The sequence below is a fragment of the Elaeis guineensis genome, chromosome 9 (assembly GCF_000442705.2).
Source record: "Elaeis guineensis isolate ETL-2024a chromosome 9, EG11, whole genome shotgun sequence".
Lineage (NCBI taxonomy): Eukaryota > Viridiplantae > Streptophyta > Magnoliopsida > Arecales > Arecaceae > Elaeis > Elaeis guineensis.
In genome coordinates this window covers 19485697-19501279 of record NC_026001.2, presented here as the reverse complement: position 1 = coordinate 19501279, position 15583 = coordinate 19485697, and the positions used below count along the sequence as shown (strand labels likewise).

The window sequence follows — 15583 nt, the reverse complement described above, 5'->3', positions numbered from 1 at the left end:
CTAAATAAGAATATTTGGTTCATAAAACAGACTCCAAGAAGTTGCTAACTGGTCATGGATATGATAGAGATTTTAGGACCCAAACAACACCAACAGACCCAGGCTCAGCAGAAGGCGCATGGCTAATGCGTAGTTTACTTTGCAGGCAGTGTTGTGTCATCCCGAAAGGAAGGTTACGAAGTCGATTATGTGCATTAGTTTCGTATCAGCCCCACTCGAGGCTCGTAGGACCGTCAGAAATAAAGGTAAATGTTGTCCTCAAAGTGGACATTCAACAACTTACTTGCGTAATAATCATACATTCTGTAAGTATAATCATGCACAAGTTACTATCAGATCGACAAAGGTATACAAAGTGTTTATTCACTTGGGGCCTACTTGAAACAGGATTCTTCATGCTCCAAAAATATTCAAAATTTTATATTATAAATCTATGAATCAGAAGTCATGATCTTGAACATCTTCAGGAAACAAAACTGCAAGTATGCTGAGAGTAGAAGAATAAATTGCGGCTGTTTTTTTTTTTGTTCTTCCTTGGAAGGCTTGCGAGCAAAAGGCACAAGGTAGCTGATGACTTGGCCTCTTCTTTGGGCAAACTCCGTATCTCTCCAAGCACATTTGACAATAAATACAAACTCATGCCTCAACTCTTGACACGGACAGGCATTGATTTGCTGTGTTTACGAGGTGGAGGCTCTGAAGGCGTCCTGATTGCAAGCTTTTTAAAAGAAGGCCTGGACGGCCTAAAGCACAATAATGCAACATAGTGCAGTCATTAATCAATCCTATGTTTCTAATGAGGTTTGTTTCCCAGAGGTGTCACGGCTCATGAATCTTGCTTGCCTGCATTTTGTTTTAAAAGATATCTCAGGTGAAACCGAATGAATGTATAAAAGAGATTGCTGGTGGCACTATGGACATTCTTACCACTGGGATGACTGGGGTCTACACTTTGACGTGCTCTTTTAGTCATCTCAGCTGCCAGAATGCAGAATGTTAGTGTGATAAAACAATGGATATCAGCTGAAATTATGTAGATGATGTAAACATTATAATAATAAAATATAATGTCAAGGAAGATCACCCCTTCTGCTAATTTCATATAAAGAAGCAAATTCAATGTAAATACCAGCCATCCATTCTGGCTCTAAAGACTCATAGACACAAATAGCGCCCCTATAGATAGAGGCTTCACATGACTTTAAATGATTTCTCATAATCAATCTTGCCTGCTGCTGCGATGAAGGCTTTTCTTGCTTTTGAGAAGGTCAGAGATTCTGTTCTGAACCCTAAGTTCTGTTGTGAACCCTATGTATGCTCTCAGAGTGGTAACTGATAGAATTTTTTTTCAAATCTGAGTGGCTCGCATACAGCAAGGATTTATGACCTCTCATGTATTTCGATTTTAAAACAATAGAATTTGTAAGAATTCTTCGTTTTTTTAATAAAGTAGATTTGTAATAATAAAAATAGGTTTCATCCACTGAAAGTGCAGCAAACCTACCCTCTTATATTACTTACCACCTGTATCTCAAGAAACGAAAACAAAAAATGACAATCATTTTTAAACCTAATTGCACACGGCTAAGTTTGACCCATTAGCTGCCAGTAATTGCAGGTTTGGTTCATCAAAACCTGAACATAAAAACTCTACAACCCAAAATCCCGAACAGTTTGACCATCTAAAGTGCCAGGTTGGATTAGGTTTGATTTGTTTAGATCAATAAAGGGGAAAAGTTTTCTTTCCTCTCACATAAGGAGAGACAATCATGGAGACATAGGTGGAGGCAACTAGATATCATGGTAGTCCAGATGGCTGGATCTTGTCAGGGAAAAAGGAAGCTGGATCTAGCATGGATGGAACCAGAGGTGATTGGATATCACAGGGCCACCAAATCCCATGGGCTTGATGGTAAGGTGGCTGGATCTTGAGGGGACAAATGTGCCAGCAGATGTTGAGAGATAAATCAAGACCTTTTCCTCTTTTTTTACTGGTATGGCTATAGGATCTGAAATAATATTGAGGGGAGGGGGGGGGAATAAGGGGGGCGAAGAGAGAGAGAAGGGAAGAGACAAAATAACGATAGACTTCCGAAGGGAAGTGGGCGGAGGGAGGCACAAAAAAGATGGTCCATGGTTGGTGAAGAGCAGCGGAAACGTGGGTGTGTTGGCTGGTTGAGCCACAGCCAAGCCACGGTTGAAATGGGAACCCATGACTTAGATGCCACAGTGGCTTGGTCCAGCTCAAATGGTTTAGAATACCACAACTATATTAAAAGCCAATTGAATAGAATATGTACACATGTATCTATGTAAGTATGATATCACTGATCACTTTTCCACCTCATAATACTTCTAGTTAACTGTGAAATAACAAAATATAGCATGTGCTTGCAAGCACATGAAAGCTTAGTTTAGCACAACTAAATTAGCATACAGGGTAAAACAAATCAACAGATATATAAGTCCAAACAAATTCAAAAATCTCCCACACTAAATCTTAGGTTACAAATGCATGAATTGAATACATAGGAATTTCCCCATGCTGTCATCGATTTGAACTAGAATAATCAATTCTGATGCTTGCAAGTTTACAAAAGCTGTAATATAAAGCAATCTTACAGAGTACACAATATAGCTCGTTTTCTGAAATAATATAGGCCTAGTATGCAATACAGCTATATCAAAGGTTGATATGGTTAGTAGAAAGTTCAAAATGCATGTAAAGAAACATGTAGAAAGGGAAGGGTTAGAAGTGGAAACAAAGTACCTTTGAATTTTCTTTTCTTGTTAGCTCTCCTTCTCTTTCGGTCCGCTTGTGTTAGCTCTACCTCTTCCTTGATGTCACCTTTTCCTTCAAATATTTCTTCAGGAGCAAGCATGGCCGCATCTGAGACTGCCAAAGGTGCAATCTGCAATAGGCATTCATTTTCTTTTCATTCCATTCAATTTCAAGTTTATTGGTTTTTACAATTCCAGAAGTTTAAATACCTCTTCCATTGCTAGAGCAGGCACATTTGCTTGTACAGACATGTCCTCAATAACCTGTAAAGGAAGTGCATCATATCCATTGAGATTAAACTTTGAAATTCTACAAATTATATCAAAACAAACTTGATAGTTTGCTTACCGGTTTTGGGGCAAAGTTAAAATGTGACAGTGCGTCCAACTTCAAACAAAGCTTCTTAAATAGAATACTTGCCTAAGAAAGAAAAGATAAATAATGTGAGGCAACTTTTACTTGATCAGAATAAAGAAGAATAATCTGTATTGCATTCATTTTTTTCCCTTCACATCAATCAGCAACTTACATTCATATATACGAGGGATAAGATTTTATCCAGTTACAACAACTTATACATACAGATGCAAAATGCCGTAAGAAACTTGCAAGGCTGTCATACAGTCCTTGAAAACAAAAATAAGTACACAAAGGTATTCCATGAACATTAAATAAATTCAAAGATACAGAATTTACAATAACTCAGCTTTCGTGAAAATTTAGTACATGTATTACTTCCAAATCGGATGTGGGCTTGAAGCAATTGGTATAAGCAGGAAATAGAACAGGTCAAGTACTCTAAAATAAGAGAAATATTATTCAGTTAATAAACAACCCCATATCTAAAGCCACAATTCAAATGAAATATTGCCACAATTCAGTTAATAAACACCAAAATTTGACAGTTGTCATTATGTTACATACTGGTGCAATCTATAAAAAGCCTTGGACGGTAGAGCCAGTTCACCCAAAGCTTTATCGCAGCCCATAAATCCAGATCTAGAAAAGCCTATGATCAGGATTTATTCTGGCTTCAATATTAAACTTTTTAGTTTCATATGTAGTTATTTATAAATTCAGATTTCATTAAAAAATGTAATAAAAGTGAGGACTCAAAATCAGATTTTTCTCATTTTGTTTCCCTTGATATGATTTGATTTGTATTTCATTATTTTTTATTTTATAGAGGTTGAGCCTTGGCATGGTAGTAAGGCTGCTCCATCACGACCTAGAGGTCACAGGTTCGAAATATGAAAACCACCTCTCCACATGTGGGGGTAAGGCTATGGAACGTTTTAAATCCTGTGAGATGGGACTATCTCGATTTTCCCATAAAACCAGATGTGCCGCCGTCCTGCCCCGTCCCGACACTTGGAATAGAAGATATCCCAAAACATCCTTACCGAAACGCTGGGACGCCAACGGGATGGCCCTATCCCGATATATGAGATGCTACCTCGTCCCGATGACCCGCGGGATATCCTGCTGGGACCTGAATGCTTGAGGCTATGCACATCTGACTCTCCACAAACCCCCCAATGGCAGGAGCCTCATATACTAGGCCATCCTTTTTTGTATTTCTTTATTTTTATCTAATACATGCAAAGCCTGTACAAGCCGTAGTGGGAGTAAATTAGTGATGCCACCAATACCATAATAATGGCGCAAGTCTGGTTGGTCATAAGTTATGTGGCTTTGGTTTAGGATAAAGAAAAAAAACAGAGAAATGATAGGAGGAGAAAAGAGAAAAAATAAATAAGGAACATCAGCCCTATACATTTGATCTCTTTTCTTACCTTTTGCCCATCTCCTACAATCTCTTCTTCCTCCTCTCTTATATCTCTCTCCTTCATACTCTTACCTTGTTTTTAAGTTTACCATCTGTTGTTACTCATCACTGATTTTAACAAAAAACTAAGATAACTCTAGATTTGATGTTGCACCCATCTCCCAATGTCCCACGGGATGTCCCGCTAGGATCTGAATCCTTGAGGCTATGCACATCTGACTCTCCACAAACCCCTCAATGGCAAGAGCCTCATATACTAGGCCATCCTTTTTTGTATTTCTTTATTTTTATCTAATATATACAAGCCTGTACAAGCCATAGTGGGAGTAAATTAGAGATGCCAATACCATAAAAATGGTGCAAGTCTGGTTGGTCATAAGTTATGTGGCTTTGGTTTAGGATAAAGAAAAGGCAACAAAGAAATGATAGGAAAAAAGAGAAAAAATAAATAAGGGACATCAGCCCTATACATTCGATCTCTTTTCTTACCTTTTGCCCGTCTCCTACAAAATCACTTCTTCCTCCTCTCTTATATCTCTCTCCTTCATACTCTTATCTTGTTTTTAATTTTACTACCTATTGTTACTCGTCACTAATTTTAACAAAAAAAACTAAGATAACTCTAGATTTGATGTTGCACCTATCAAGGTTTTTTTGTCCTGACGGGATGGAGGACACTCCAGCCATCCTATCCCATTCCTGTGAGAAAATGAGACTGGGATGGGCTCGAGACTTCGCAACCCATCCTTGCAGGGAGAGAAGAAAAAAGAGGAAAGAAGCAAATAAAAGAAAGATGAAGAAAAGAAAAAAATAAAAGGAAAAAAGAAAAAAATGAAAAAAAAAAGAAGGGAGAAGAAAAAGAAAAGAAAAGAAAGGAAAGTAGAGAAAAAGAAAAGAAAAGAAAAAAAGAGAAAAAGAAAGAAAGAAAGAAAAGAAGAAGAGAAAGATGGAGGATATCCATTAGGATGCATGATCGTGACTGCTGTCAGGCTAAAATGGGACAGCGAGGCGTCCCATTCTATGAAAAAATCAGGACACCTTTGTCCCATGGGATCTAAAACTTGGGCACCCACAACTAAAACCTTCAAAAGGTCCTCTCTTCACCTAGAACCACATTATGTTCAGACTGGATGTTTGAATTTTATAGATGGATAGATAGATAGATACACATACACACATATCATAATCCTTTTATTTCCCCCATCTTATCTTATTACAGGAAGTTCGAGTTTACCAAAGACATCATGCTATAAGACCTTTAGCAACAAAAGAATTCTTCACTAACATCCAGAGAGGTGAAAAACTATTAAGATTGAAGCCTGCATTCTTACTTTGAACATACAAGGGTCAATATAACCAATGCCAAAAGTAGTTTATGTATTTTCATTCAGCCCTAGAAATGATCCAAAACACTAAACAAAGGACAAGATATCGCAATGAAGCCAAACCAAAGTTTGTTCCACCTATATGACTTCGATTTTATGGATCAAAGTACCGGAAAAGTATTTAGGATGCTATACAATTGTCACTTGACCAGGCTTTAAGGTTGGTGCCAAATTTTAGCCACTGAAATGTAGTGCTACAGTGGACCATACAATCAATGTTAGATGGTCACTTGCTGGTAGAAAGACCAAACTTACAGGTTACGCAATTTATGCACATGCAACCAAGTAAATACCTGGCAAAAATACCTTAATTTTGGCAAATATCACAATGAAGAAGAAAGACGGGAATGTTTAATGCAGGAACTGCAATATCCTTGTGGCACCAATTTAGAAGCCAAAGATCCAAAACATAAACAGCTCTATTACCCTAATTATAGCAAAAATAGGAAATCCTAGGGTATGCTTACAGCTCTTTTAGAGATCCACAAAAAAAAGTCACCAGTATATTTTGAAAAAGAACACTGATAAATGATCAATTAAAATCATACCTCCTTCTTCTGTTCATCCGAAACCGAAAGAGGCTGAGGAGCTAGACCTGTCTTCTGTGCATACTCTTCCTGTATACGGTCATGAAAATACCAATAAATATCGTGCATACTCTAATCATTTGTGTTTGTCAAATGTTGCAATCCATATTCTCAGTTCTGATGCAGTGAAAGAAAATGTGAAATATCAAAAGCTACGAACCTCATATATTTCAGCAAGACCCTTCTTGCTCTTATTTTCATCCTGTTGATATACATATAAAATGTTCAGTAAAACAGCTCAAAACTTGCAAAGACAAAACAAGGTATCATTTTCCTTCATGCTTTCAGTCAAATCACTTCATACCAGTTCTTTGTATTCTTTTGGTGCTTTAGATGGTAAAACAGGAGCTCTTTGAACATCATCAAAATGTCCCTGTACAAAACCATAGAAGAATATAACTGACTTAGAAAAGATATAAGAAGAAAAGACAAATACTGCCCTACCAAAATGGCTTCCATCTCAAGATTGAAAACTAATTAGATGGCAAATAATGTTGATGCAATCACCCAAACATTAGAGTTAGTTATATCTGCTGGCTTTTTTCAGTTTCAAAATTGTCACCTTTTACTCCCATGAAGGATGATAATTAGCAAAAGCAATTAGGATGGTGAACTCAAGCAAAGAAGTAAATGCATTACTTTAAGTACTCCTTTCTCTAAACAAAGGGAAAAGAGGTGGTTTCATAAAAAATAATAAAAAAAAGGGTAGTGGCTGCAAGCAAATGTTGTTTTATATGTGGCGATTCATCTTTGCATGTAACTGGTTGATTGAATAACACTGGGTGATGAGTATTTGCTATGCAACAGTTCTTGGAGAAAATTTTTGACTAGGAAGGTGAGAGGGCCGCAAGAGAAAGCAAGATACCCTTATTGGAATTTAAAGGACAGAATAGATTGTTTTACAATGGATGATGGGGTATTCAGGGCCAAAGAATTTCCTGCTGCTACCAATATAATATTCATGGGCTAAAGAATTTCCTGCTGCTACCAATATAACATTCATTGCTATTTGGTGATAAATAAACCACATGTGCCTCTTTTGATCTTGGCAATATTTCATAAAACGGACTCTCCATAGATCCCCAGTGACCAATCCTCACATAAATAGCTAAGGATTAAATAAGTCCAACATTGGTTCCTTCGGACATGTCAATTGGACAAATACATCGATAGTAGCTAGGATGAATATCTCGTATATGAAAACTAGCAGTTTGCCCCATCAATCCTCCAGGACCCAAATAACTCAATTTTCACCCATGGACAATTTGTCTCAATGGATTAATTCAATCAAAAAACTTAAAATAACAGGTGCAAGCCAAAAAATGATTCATAAGTGGTTGTTAATGAAGTTGAAGTTAACAAATTTTGAGGAGTCTGCATTAACTTGTGCTTGATTGCTCCACATATTATTCCTCAAACTACATGTTCTAAATGAAAAGGAGTCAATCTGAATTGATCCCATAGGCCATAATAGGTCTGCTACAGACTGAATTCCAAAAATGGTACAAATGAATCAAATCGTCAAGCGTACCCATTCCAAATTTCATTCCGATTAAATGATCCACAGCAGCCAATACATCTTGTGGTAACAAAAAAGTATTGTTCTGGTTTCATTCAGAAAAAGAAGAGATATGACAACAAAAAAAAAAAAAAAAAAAAAGAATGAATATCAATGGTTCCAATGTTCCTAATCATATGTAAACTGTTTAGTGTCACATCAGCATGACAATGCAGAAAAGCTACGCCAACATTTATAAAAGAAGAAGAAGAAGGGGAAGGCTGGCATGGAAGCTTATTTAATGTCACCATTCTCACCAACACACATCATCCGGTTGACCCATTAGGCCAAAAACCCACCAAATCCATGCCAAGCCCACCATCTCCTATATATTGAAACAAGTAAAGAGAACCCTTTGAATCAACTATTCCATGTGGAAAACAAAACAAGCTGCTCCTATATTTTCCCTCCCTGCACATAGCAAATTTTGTCAAACATACATTTATGGATTTCCATTACCATCCGATGAATACCAATTGCCATCCATTCCTTCTCTAATAACCACCTCAAAATGAAGCTAAACATTTGTTCCTCCTCCTAGCACCTCAGGGATTCCCTTCTAGTAGCCATCTGTACTTTATAAGAACATCATAGGTGAGGGTTTCTACCAAGACAGCCAATCAGAACTAGGTTTATAAAAGACCCATGATTTCCAAATCAATTTTATCACATAAGTCGGTGATCATTAGTAAAAATGGCCAATTAGAAAACCTAATGAAACTAAGTGCAGGGTGTTTAATTTCTGAGTTCTACCAGTGAGAAAGGATTTGCAATCATGGATAGGTTGGCCACTGCAACTATAACTTGGTGAGGCGAGGCCAAGAGGTAGACCCCCTATATTACTCAGGTGCTTAGGCAGCTGCCTAGGAGGAAAGCCCAAGCTTTTATTGTAAATATCTTTAATCATGTGTATAGATAAGCATGTGCACATGCACACACATATATACTCTTTCTTCACTAATACTGGCATCATGAAACCTATTTTTTATACTTAAGAAGTTCAAAGACCAAAAAACACAAGAAGAGAGCAGCAGCAGCATTGCTGCCATTATGATAGCCAGAAGGATTCAGAACAGAGCCAACAAACTAGCAAGAAGCAAGAGGAGGAAGGTGGGAAGCAACACCCAGCAGAACTGCAAAGCCACCAACAACCATCAAGGTGGAGGAGCAGAAGGAGAGTAGGAAGCAATAGCCAGCAGACTGCAAGGCCACCGACAACCATCAAGGTGGAGGAGGAGGAGAAGGCAAGCAGAACAAAAGGGAAAAATTGGGGAAAAAAGGAAAAGAATGGCCATATGAAGAACAGGTAGAAATAGAAGACAATGAGAAAGAAAAATTAGAGAGGAGATGAAGAAGATTAAGTTTGATCTAGGGAATAAAAAAGGAAAAAAAATACACAAACTTGGCACTACTGCTGGCCAGTGCAGGTTGTTGTTGCTACTCATGGCTACTAGCTGACCTACCAGTAGTCCTCGATCAGCACACTAGTTGCTACAGGCTGGTAGTTGCCTTTACTGCCCTTTGTCCTTTCCCATATGGGGTTCGAGTAGGGGAAAAAAACAGGAAAAGAAAACATTAATGCATTGTGTTTAAGCTAGAACAGCGTAGGCAGATAGGCAAATTAAGCACCTAGGCGACCACCTAGGTACCTAGGTGGCCACTTTTGACAACATTCTACGTCACAAATTCAAGTACTTTTTACTTCTTCCAAAGGATAAGGCAGCTCTAAATCACAAATTCGATACTTCAATCACTAGCTAATTACAACACCCTATATTAAGGACCTTTTTTAACTTGGTTGACTGTGAAAATACTCAAAAAATCAGCAAAATTGTGATTCTATATGAATATTATTTGGACTGAGCCTTTTTTTTTTTTTTTTGGTAATCACAATATCAATTTCTCCCAAATCTCACATGCTTACTATGAAGATAAGACATATTAAGCATTGCCAACTCTCCAACACCCATCTGTACGACCAGATAATATCCAAGTTGGCTTGCTAGCAAATCTTCCCTTCTCCATTGTATCTAATCAGAAACTACTCCTTGAAAAGATTTCTTTTATTATCAATCAAACTCCCAAACAACTAAAATCACCTGCTCTACTACAGGTCCATGTATCTCAATTGTCTCACCCCTGACAACTCTTCTATGGTTTCTAGTAGTCTCCTACCAACTGGACTACATGGTTTTGAACAACCTAATAACATGCTAAGGGGTAACCTTCTCTAAACCACACACATTCATGAACTCTCTTTCAATAGTGGGTGCAGTGTTTCTGAAGCTCAAGCATACCAGCTCAACATTGTGACAAAATGAATTATTCTTACTCAAGTTGTTGCTGTAACATGCCAATACCTGCTGTATTTCTTGCTTATGAGCCATATTTATATGTTTTATGTTATTGGGCCTTTATTTGAACCCAAATAAGCCCAGATCTATGAAGCATGACATAGGTATGAGACATCGATTCCATACAAATAATGCAAATACAACAAATCAGGAAAAAAAAATGGCATACAACACCGCTAGGATATGAAGACAAATACTTATGTAAAAAAACCCAAGCATAATAGACTATCAACTTATCATAGTCCATGCATGATATGATAGCATCAGCTTCATCAAACTCACCATTCAGTCATTACTTAATTCCATAATTCCAGTCCAAGATTTGTAGTATCAGTGTATATCACCCCGTACTAGGCATACCATACCTGTATTGGTACAGAATCAACACTCAGTGCGGGGGAGGGGGGAACATACTGAGTATCAATACGCCAAACCGACCCTGTACTAAGTAAACTGATACCATACCAACATAGTATCGATACAAGATCTGGTATAGAGATTGCGACTCTTGCTCCAATACATACTTCATTCTCTAATATCAGCATCATACTCTAAAATTAATCATCTTCCCATTAAAGAGTTAACATTCATTTTAGAAAGGAAAAACAAGAAAGTCCTTCCCTTCAAAGGTATTAGGGAAGTATCCAGTGCACTATTTTCAAAAAAGGGGCAGTAAATGTGAATATCATATGTGTGTCCTAGAAAGTATCTAATGATATCAGTATCTGCACAACATATTCAATAAGGACATAGCATGCAATTTTAACTATCTATGCTTTCCTGGCCTCGAGCTTTAATAATCATAAAATACTACCAGAAACAACAATGTTACATTTTCTGGTTGAATTAGAAATCTGGTTGCATTATATACTAAGAGAGAAGCTTTAAATAGATTTCACACTTAATGCCTTTGTTTTCTATCATATTTTCCAAATCCATGCAGGTTAAAGCAAATCTTCTAAAACTAGTAAACAGGAAGCATAGATGTTTGGTTGCAAGCTTATCTTTCTCAATCCCATCACCATGAGATGTAAGCAAGCTATAAATTTAGCAAATATGGTATTAGTGTTAAGAAGAAGCAAGTATGCTGAGGCAATGCCATGTAGGAACTGCTGGCAGGATTACCTCCATAATCCTTTTTCTGATCAGATCTTCAAGGGTTGCTGTGACTTCTTCCGTTATTACTGGAGCAGGTCTCACATTATGCTCAAAATCTAGGTCCACCTCAAGTGCACTGTTCATAGGCCTTTTGGCAGCAGTAACCTAACACAGAACCAAGAACAGTTAACCAAAGTAGCACTTCATAAATGACAAAAAATTATCAATTCATTTGAATCCTCAGAGGTATAGCAAGTGATTATTGATTGCTTAATTAAGCTACATAATTTATTAAACAAAATTAATTGAGTACCTCTCCCTGCATTGTCCATGACTTGGGTTCCAAATTTGCTTTCTCCATTTGCTCTATTTTAGAGCGAATTTGCTGTAGCTCTTTCTCGTGAGTGGAAAGATTATTTTTATTCTGTAGAAGGGGAAAAGTAAGAAATGTTGCTATGACAAGGTCGCTTCTAAATAATTCTGAGATAACTGGTCTGTTGGATTAACCAGATTAGAGAATATACCAGAGTATCAATATTTTCATCATCCATTTTCTGGTCTTCTGACCCACCAGATAAGTCATCTTCATCTGAATCTTCTCTCTTTCTGCCACCATCTTTCTTGTTTAATCCTCTTTTCTTCTTACCTCCAAAAAAATCTTCATATCTAGAAAAACCCTCTTTTCATATTAACAAGAAGTAGACAAAAGCATTTTTTAATATGAATAAAAGTTTCGATAGAAGTGCTGATTTAACCATTGAAATTAAGCAGTGCTAGTACAATAGACCATACCAAAAGATTGTGTTAGTGGACCCTTCAGTACATGCCAGACAGAGTGCTCATGTTGATGCAATATGAGAACAGGGATAACATTTAGGTGTGGTTTCAGAAAGCAGAATTCTTTGAAATTAGAAAAATTTGGGCACTTGGCAAATAGGACGAAGTCCACAAGTAACGGTCACCCAGCATATTTGACTGCTTTGTTCGTTACATAAAGCAATGTTCTTTTATAGAAATTTTACCTTAAGATAAATATTGGAATGAGACATTAATGGGTACATATCTATAGATTGAGATATAGTGAAGTTCTTGAAAATAATTCCTAAAATGACACTGAAACACATGATTAAATTGTGATTTATGATAATAGATGCAGCCATCATTTTACATTGAGAAACAACAAGTTCCTAAAAAGGAACTATTGAAATATATGGTGGGCAAATATACTAAGTAAGCAGGATTTGTCAGAATAGATGCATGATACCAATAATAGACTGGGACATAACCAAGGCAAGAAAACAATTATTCAAGAATAACATACAATGAAATGGAATTCATGATGGAAGACACACCTTGCATTTTCATATAAGTCTGTTTCTTCATCGCCATCTTCATCAAAATCTCCCAACTAAAAATAAGATAATCAATATTAAAAAAAGAAAATAGATAAAAAAAATACATCATGTATATATATAAATGCATGTGTTGTATAAAATTTTTATGAGCATGGTATTTCACCAAGTAAGAAAACCATTTTTGATACATGAGAGACTAAGCTTATATGATAAGTGTTATACTAAGAGGAAAGAGACTAGATGTACATATGTAATCATATCACATTCTTCCACAATAAGTGGACAAGGCTTGAAGGCTAAGAAGAATATATGGGGATTCTCCTCCCTTTCTTCATGAAAGAAATCAGACATCACTTAACATTCCACGTAAAAGGCAGAGGCACTTCATTCTAATGTCAAATCTCTAACTCAAATATGGAGACAATTTCATGCATGGCTCTCACAAAGGCTGGTTGATAATGCAATTGGAGTTGCCCTCCATACATATTTGATTTCTTTAGATTACACCTACAACTAAAAGCATAATAATCAGTCTCTTAAGAACAGGAAAACAGTTCCCAGAACAATCAACATATTGCTCCAAAACCCATTAAGTCAGATTTAATATTTCAATGTGCCATCGATCAAAAAAATATAAAAAAGGCAAATAAATAATCAAAGCAACCGAACTAACATTCTATAGTAACAAAAACCTCTACCAAAAACCCTAACCAGCACAGAGAACTTATCAGATGAATCCACTATATTGATAAGCTAGAACTCTTTTGACGTTTATTGCAAACCAATTAAAGTTTCTCCAAAGAAAGCAAATCCAGCACAATCTATAAAGCATAATCATACCCCTAATTGCTACACCCATGCCTTCGTATCAAAAAGGACAAGGAAAGCCCAGCCAGCTTCGTTTCATAGAGAAGAAGCAAGGAATTAAACCTGACATCATTCTTCGTTGCATTACCTATCTTCTACTAATTAACAAACAAAATATTACAATTATAATATACACTTTGCTTCTTGGGCACCCTGAACACTATCCTAACCAAAATACTAGCTGCTAGTTACATATTCCTGTAAAAAGCTACTAGTTACATATATCTGTAAAAAAAAAAAAAAAAACCCTTTTCCTTCAAAAGACCAGAATAAATATAACCAAAGCACAAAACTTTAAATAATTGAAGCCAGGAAGAAAGAAAATCTGACCTCCAAATCAGCCTCATCTGCATCCTCCTCATTCTCCTCCTCTTCTTCTTCCTCATCTCCCTCTTCTTCTTCCTCATCCCTCTTTTGTTTTCTTTTTCTCCTTTCCGGTTGCCAATACTCCTCTTCCTCGTTCTTCTCCAAATATTCCTCCAACTCCTTTATCTTAAGAAAACGATCCTCCACCCCTTGCCCCTTCCCTTCCCCTTCTTCTTCTTCGTCCTCCTCCTCTTCCCGTCCGTCTTCCTCCTCCTCCTCCGCCGCAACCGCGTCTTCTTCCTCCTCATCTTCCTCCCCATCGTCATCCTCCTCCTCCTCTTCACCTTCCTCTCCATGTCCTCCCTTCACCGCCTCCGCCGCCGCCTTTCCTCCGGCGAGCAGAAGCACTTCGGGAGGTTCCCTCTCCAGCCTCCTCACCTCGCGTCGCAGAGTGGAGACGAGGGGGCGGGAGAGAAGGTCGATCTGGTACCAGATCTGTTCGGCGTCAAAGCCATCATCGGCGATGAGCCGATCGACGGGGGCTTTGGGGCAGAAGGGGAGGAGCGCGGAGTAGAGGTGGCGGGCGGCGGCGCGGGCGACCTGGGAGAGCTCCGTTGATGGTGAGAGGTATAGAGGCGGGTCCGCCGCCTTCAGCCGCTCCAGCGCCTCCTCTCCTCTCTTTTCGTCCTCCACTGCTGCCATCTCTCTCCTTCTCCGTCGCCGCTTCCCTGCTCGGCTATTTGTGGTAGCTTTGTAAAACCTAATTAAACTTCGTGACGTCGCCATGCGCTGCAGACTTGGCCAACGGGCCGGGCCGGGCCCGTCCCGGGCACAGGAAGGCCCAGAAATAAATGGGCCGGGCCAGGCCCGGCCCGTTTAGTAAATATCCTTCCAGGCCCGGCCCAAGGCCCAAATTTATAGGCCCGGCCCGGGGCGCATCTAGGCTAGTGCGGGCCTGGGCCGTGCTAAGCCCGTCAGACCCATTTTTATTTTTTATTTAATATTAATTTTTTTAAAAAATAAGATTTTTAACTTTTAAGATTAATGTTTAATTTGTAGGTTCACCTTGGGAATTTGTAGATTCATCAAAATCTCTCCATACCTTACTAGTTTTCTTCTTAGTTCTACATACTTGAGCACTAGTGGTTTCTTCAAGAGTGTTCGTCTCCTCATTGAGGGTCATACTAGGGTTGTTATCATAATAAGAATCCATTTATGTTAATAAAAAGAAGTAAAAATAAAAAGATTATGTTGAGAACAATGTACTCTTCACCAAAGATAAAAAATGAGAGAGCTTGGTAGTCGATGCTAGTAGCTCGGTCCTTCAACCTTAAGAGAATTCAAACACGCTTGAGCAAAATTGATTGTGAGCAAGTAAATAAGAAAAGCTTGTAGAGAGAAGAAGATTGAGAGTAAAAAAAGATTGAGAGAATGGATTGAATTTGGTGTAGTGGAAATGGTGAGAATAAATCTTTATTTATAGTTGTTAGAAATTATCATAC

At 37.9% G+C, this 15583-nt stretch overlaps 1 protein-coding gene across 1 annotated transcript; it reads right to left on the bottom strand.

The window, feature by feature from the left end:
• Positions 1-283: 283 nt before the first annotated feature.
• LOC105051362 (M phase phosphoprotein 10) lies at positions 284-14826 on the bottom strand. The gene is made up of 13 exons (XM_010931755.4): positions 14106-14826; positions 12906-12961; positions 12078-12219; positions 11867-11977; positions 11581-11718; positions 6848-6916; positions 6704-6745; positions 6505-6573; positions 3131-3202; positions 2992-3045; positions 2771-2912; positions 928-978; positions 284-843 (listed from the first exon to the last, which is right to left on the bottom strand). Exons 1-13 carry the CDS (start codon positions 14781-14783, stop codon positions 827-829), a joined length of 1641 nt encoding a protein of 546 aa, XP_010930057.1. The 5' UTR covers positions 14784-14826; the 3' UTR covers positions 284-826.
• Between the last annotated feature and the right edge of the window lie 757 nt (positions 14827-15583).

What these genes read in the sequence shown, in the direction of transcription:
- LOC105051362 (XM_010931755.4), bottom strand. Translation starts at nt 14,783, where the DNA reads ATGGCAGCAGTGGAGGACGAAAAGAGAGGAGAGGAGGCGCTGGAGCGG. An exon ending in CATGGACAATGCAGGGAGAG is followed by an intron (nt 11,719 to 11,866) that starts GTACTCAATTAA and finishes GTTCTGTGTTAG; the next exon opens with GTTACTGCTGCCAAAAGGCC. An exon ending in CGGATGAACAGAAGAAGGAG is followed by an intron (nt 3,203 to 6,504) that starts GTATGATTTTAA and finishes TTTCTTTCTTAG; the next exon opens with GCAAGTATTCTATTTAAGAA.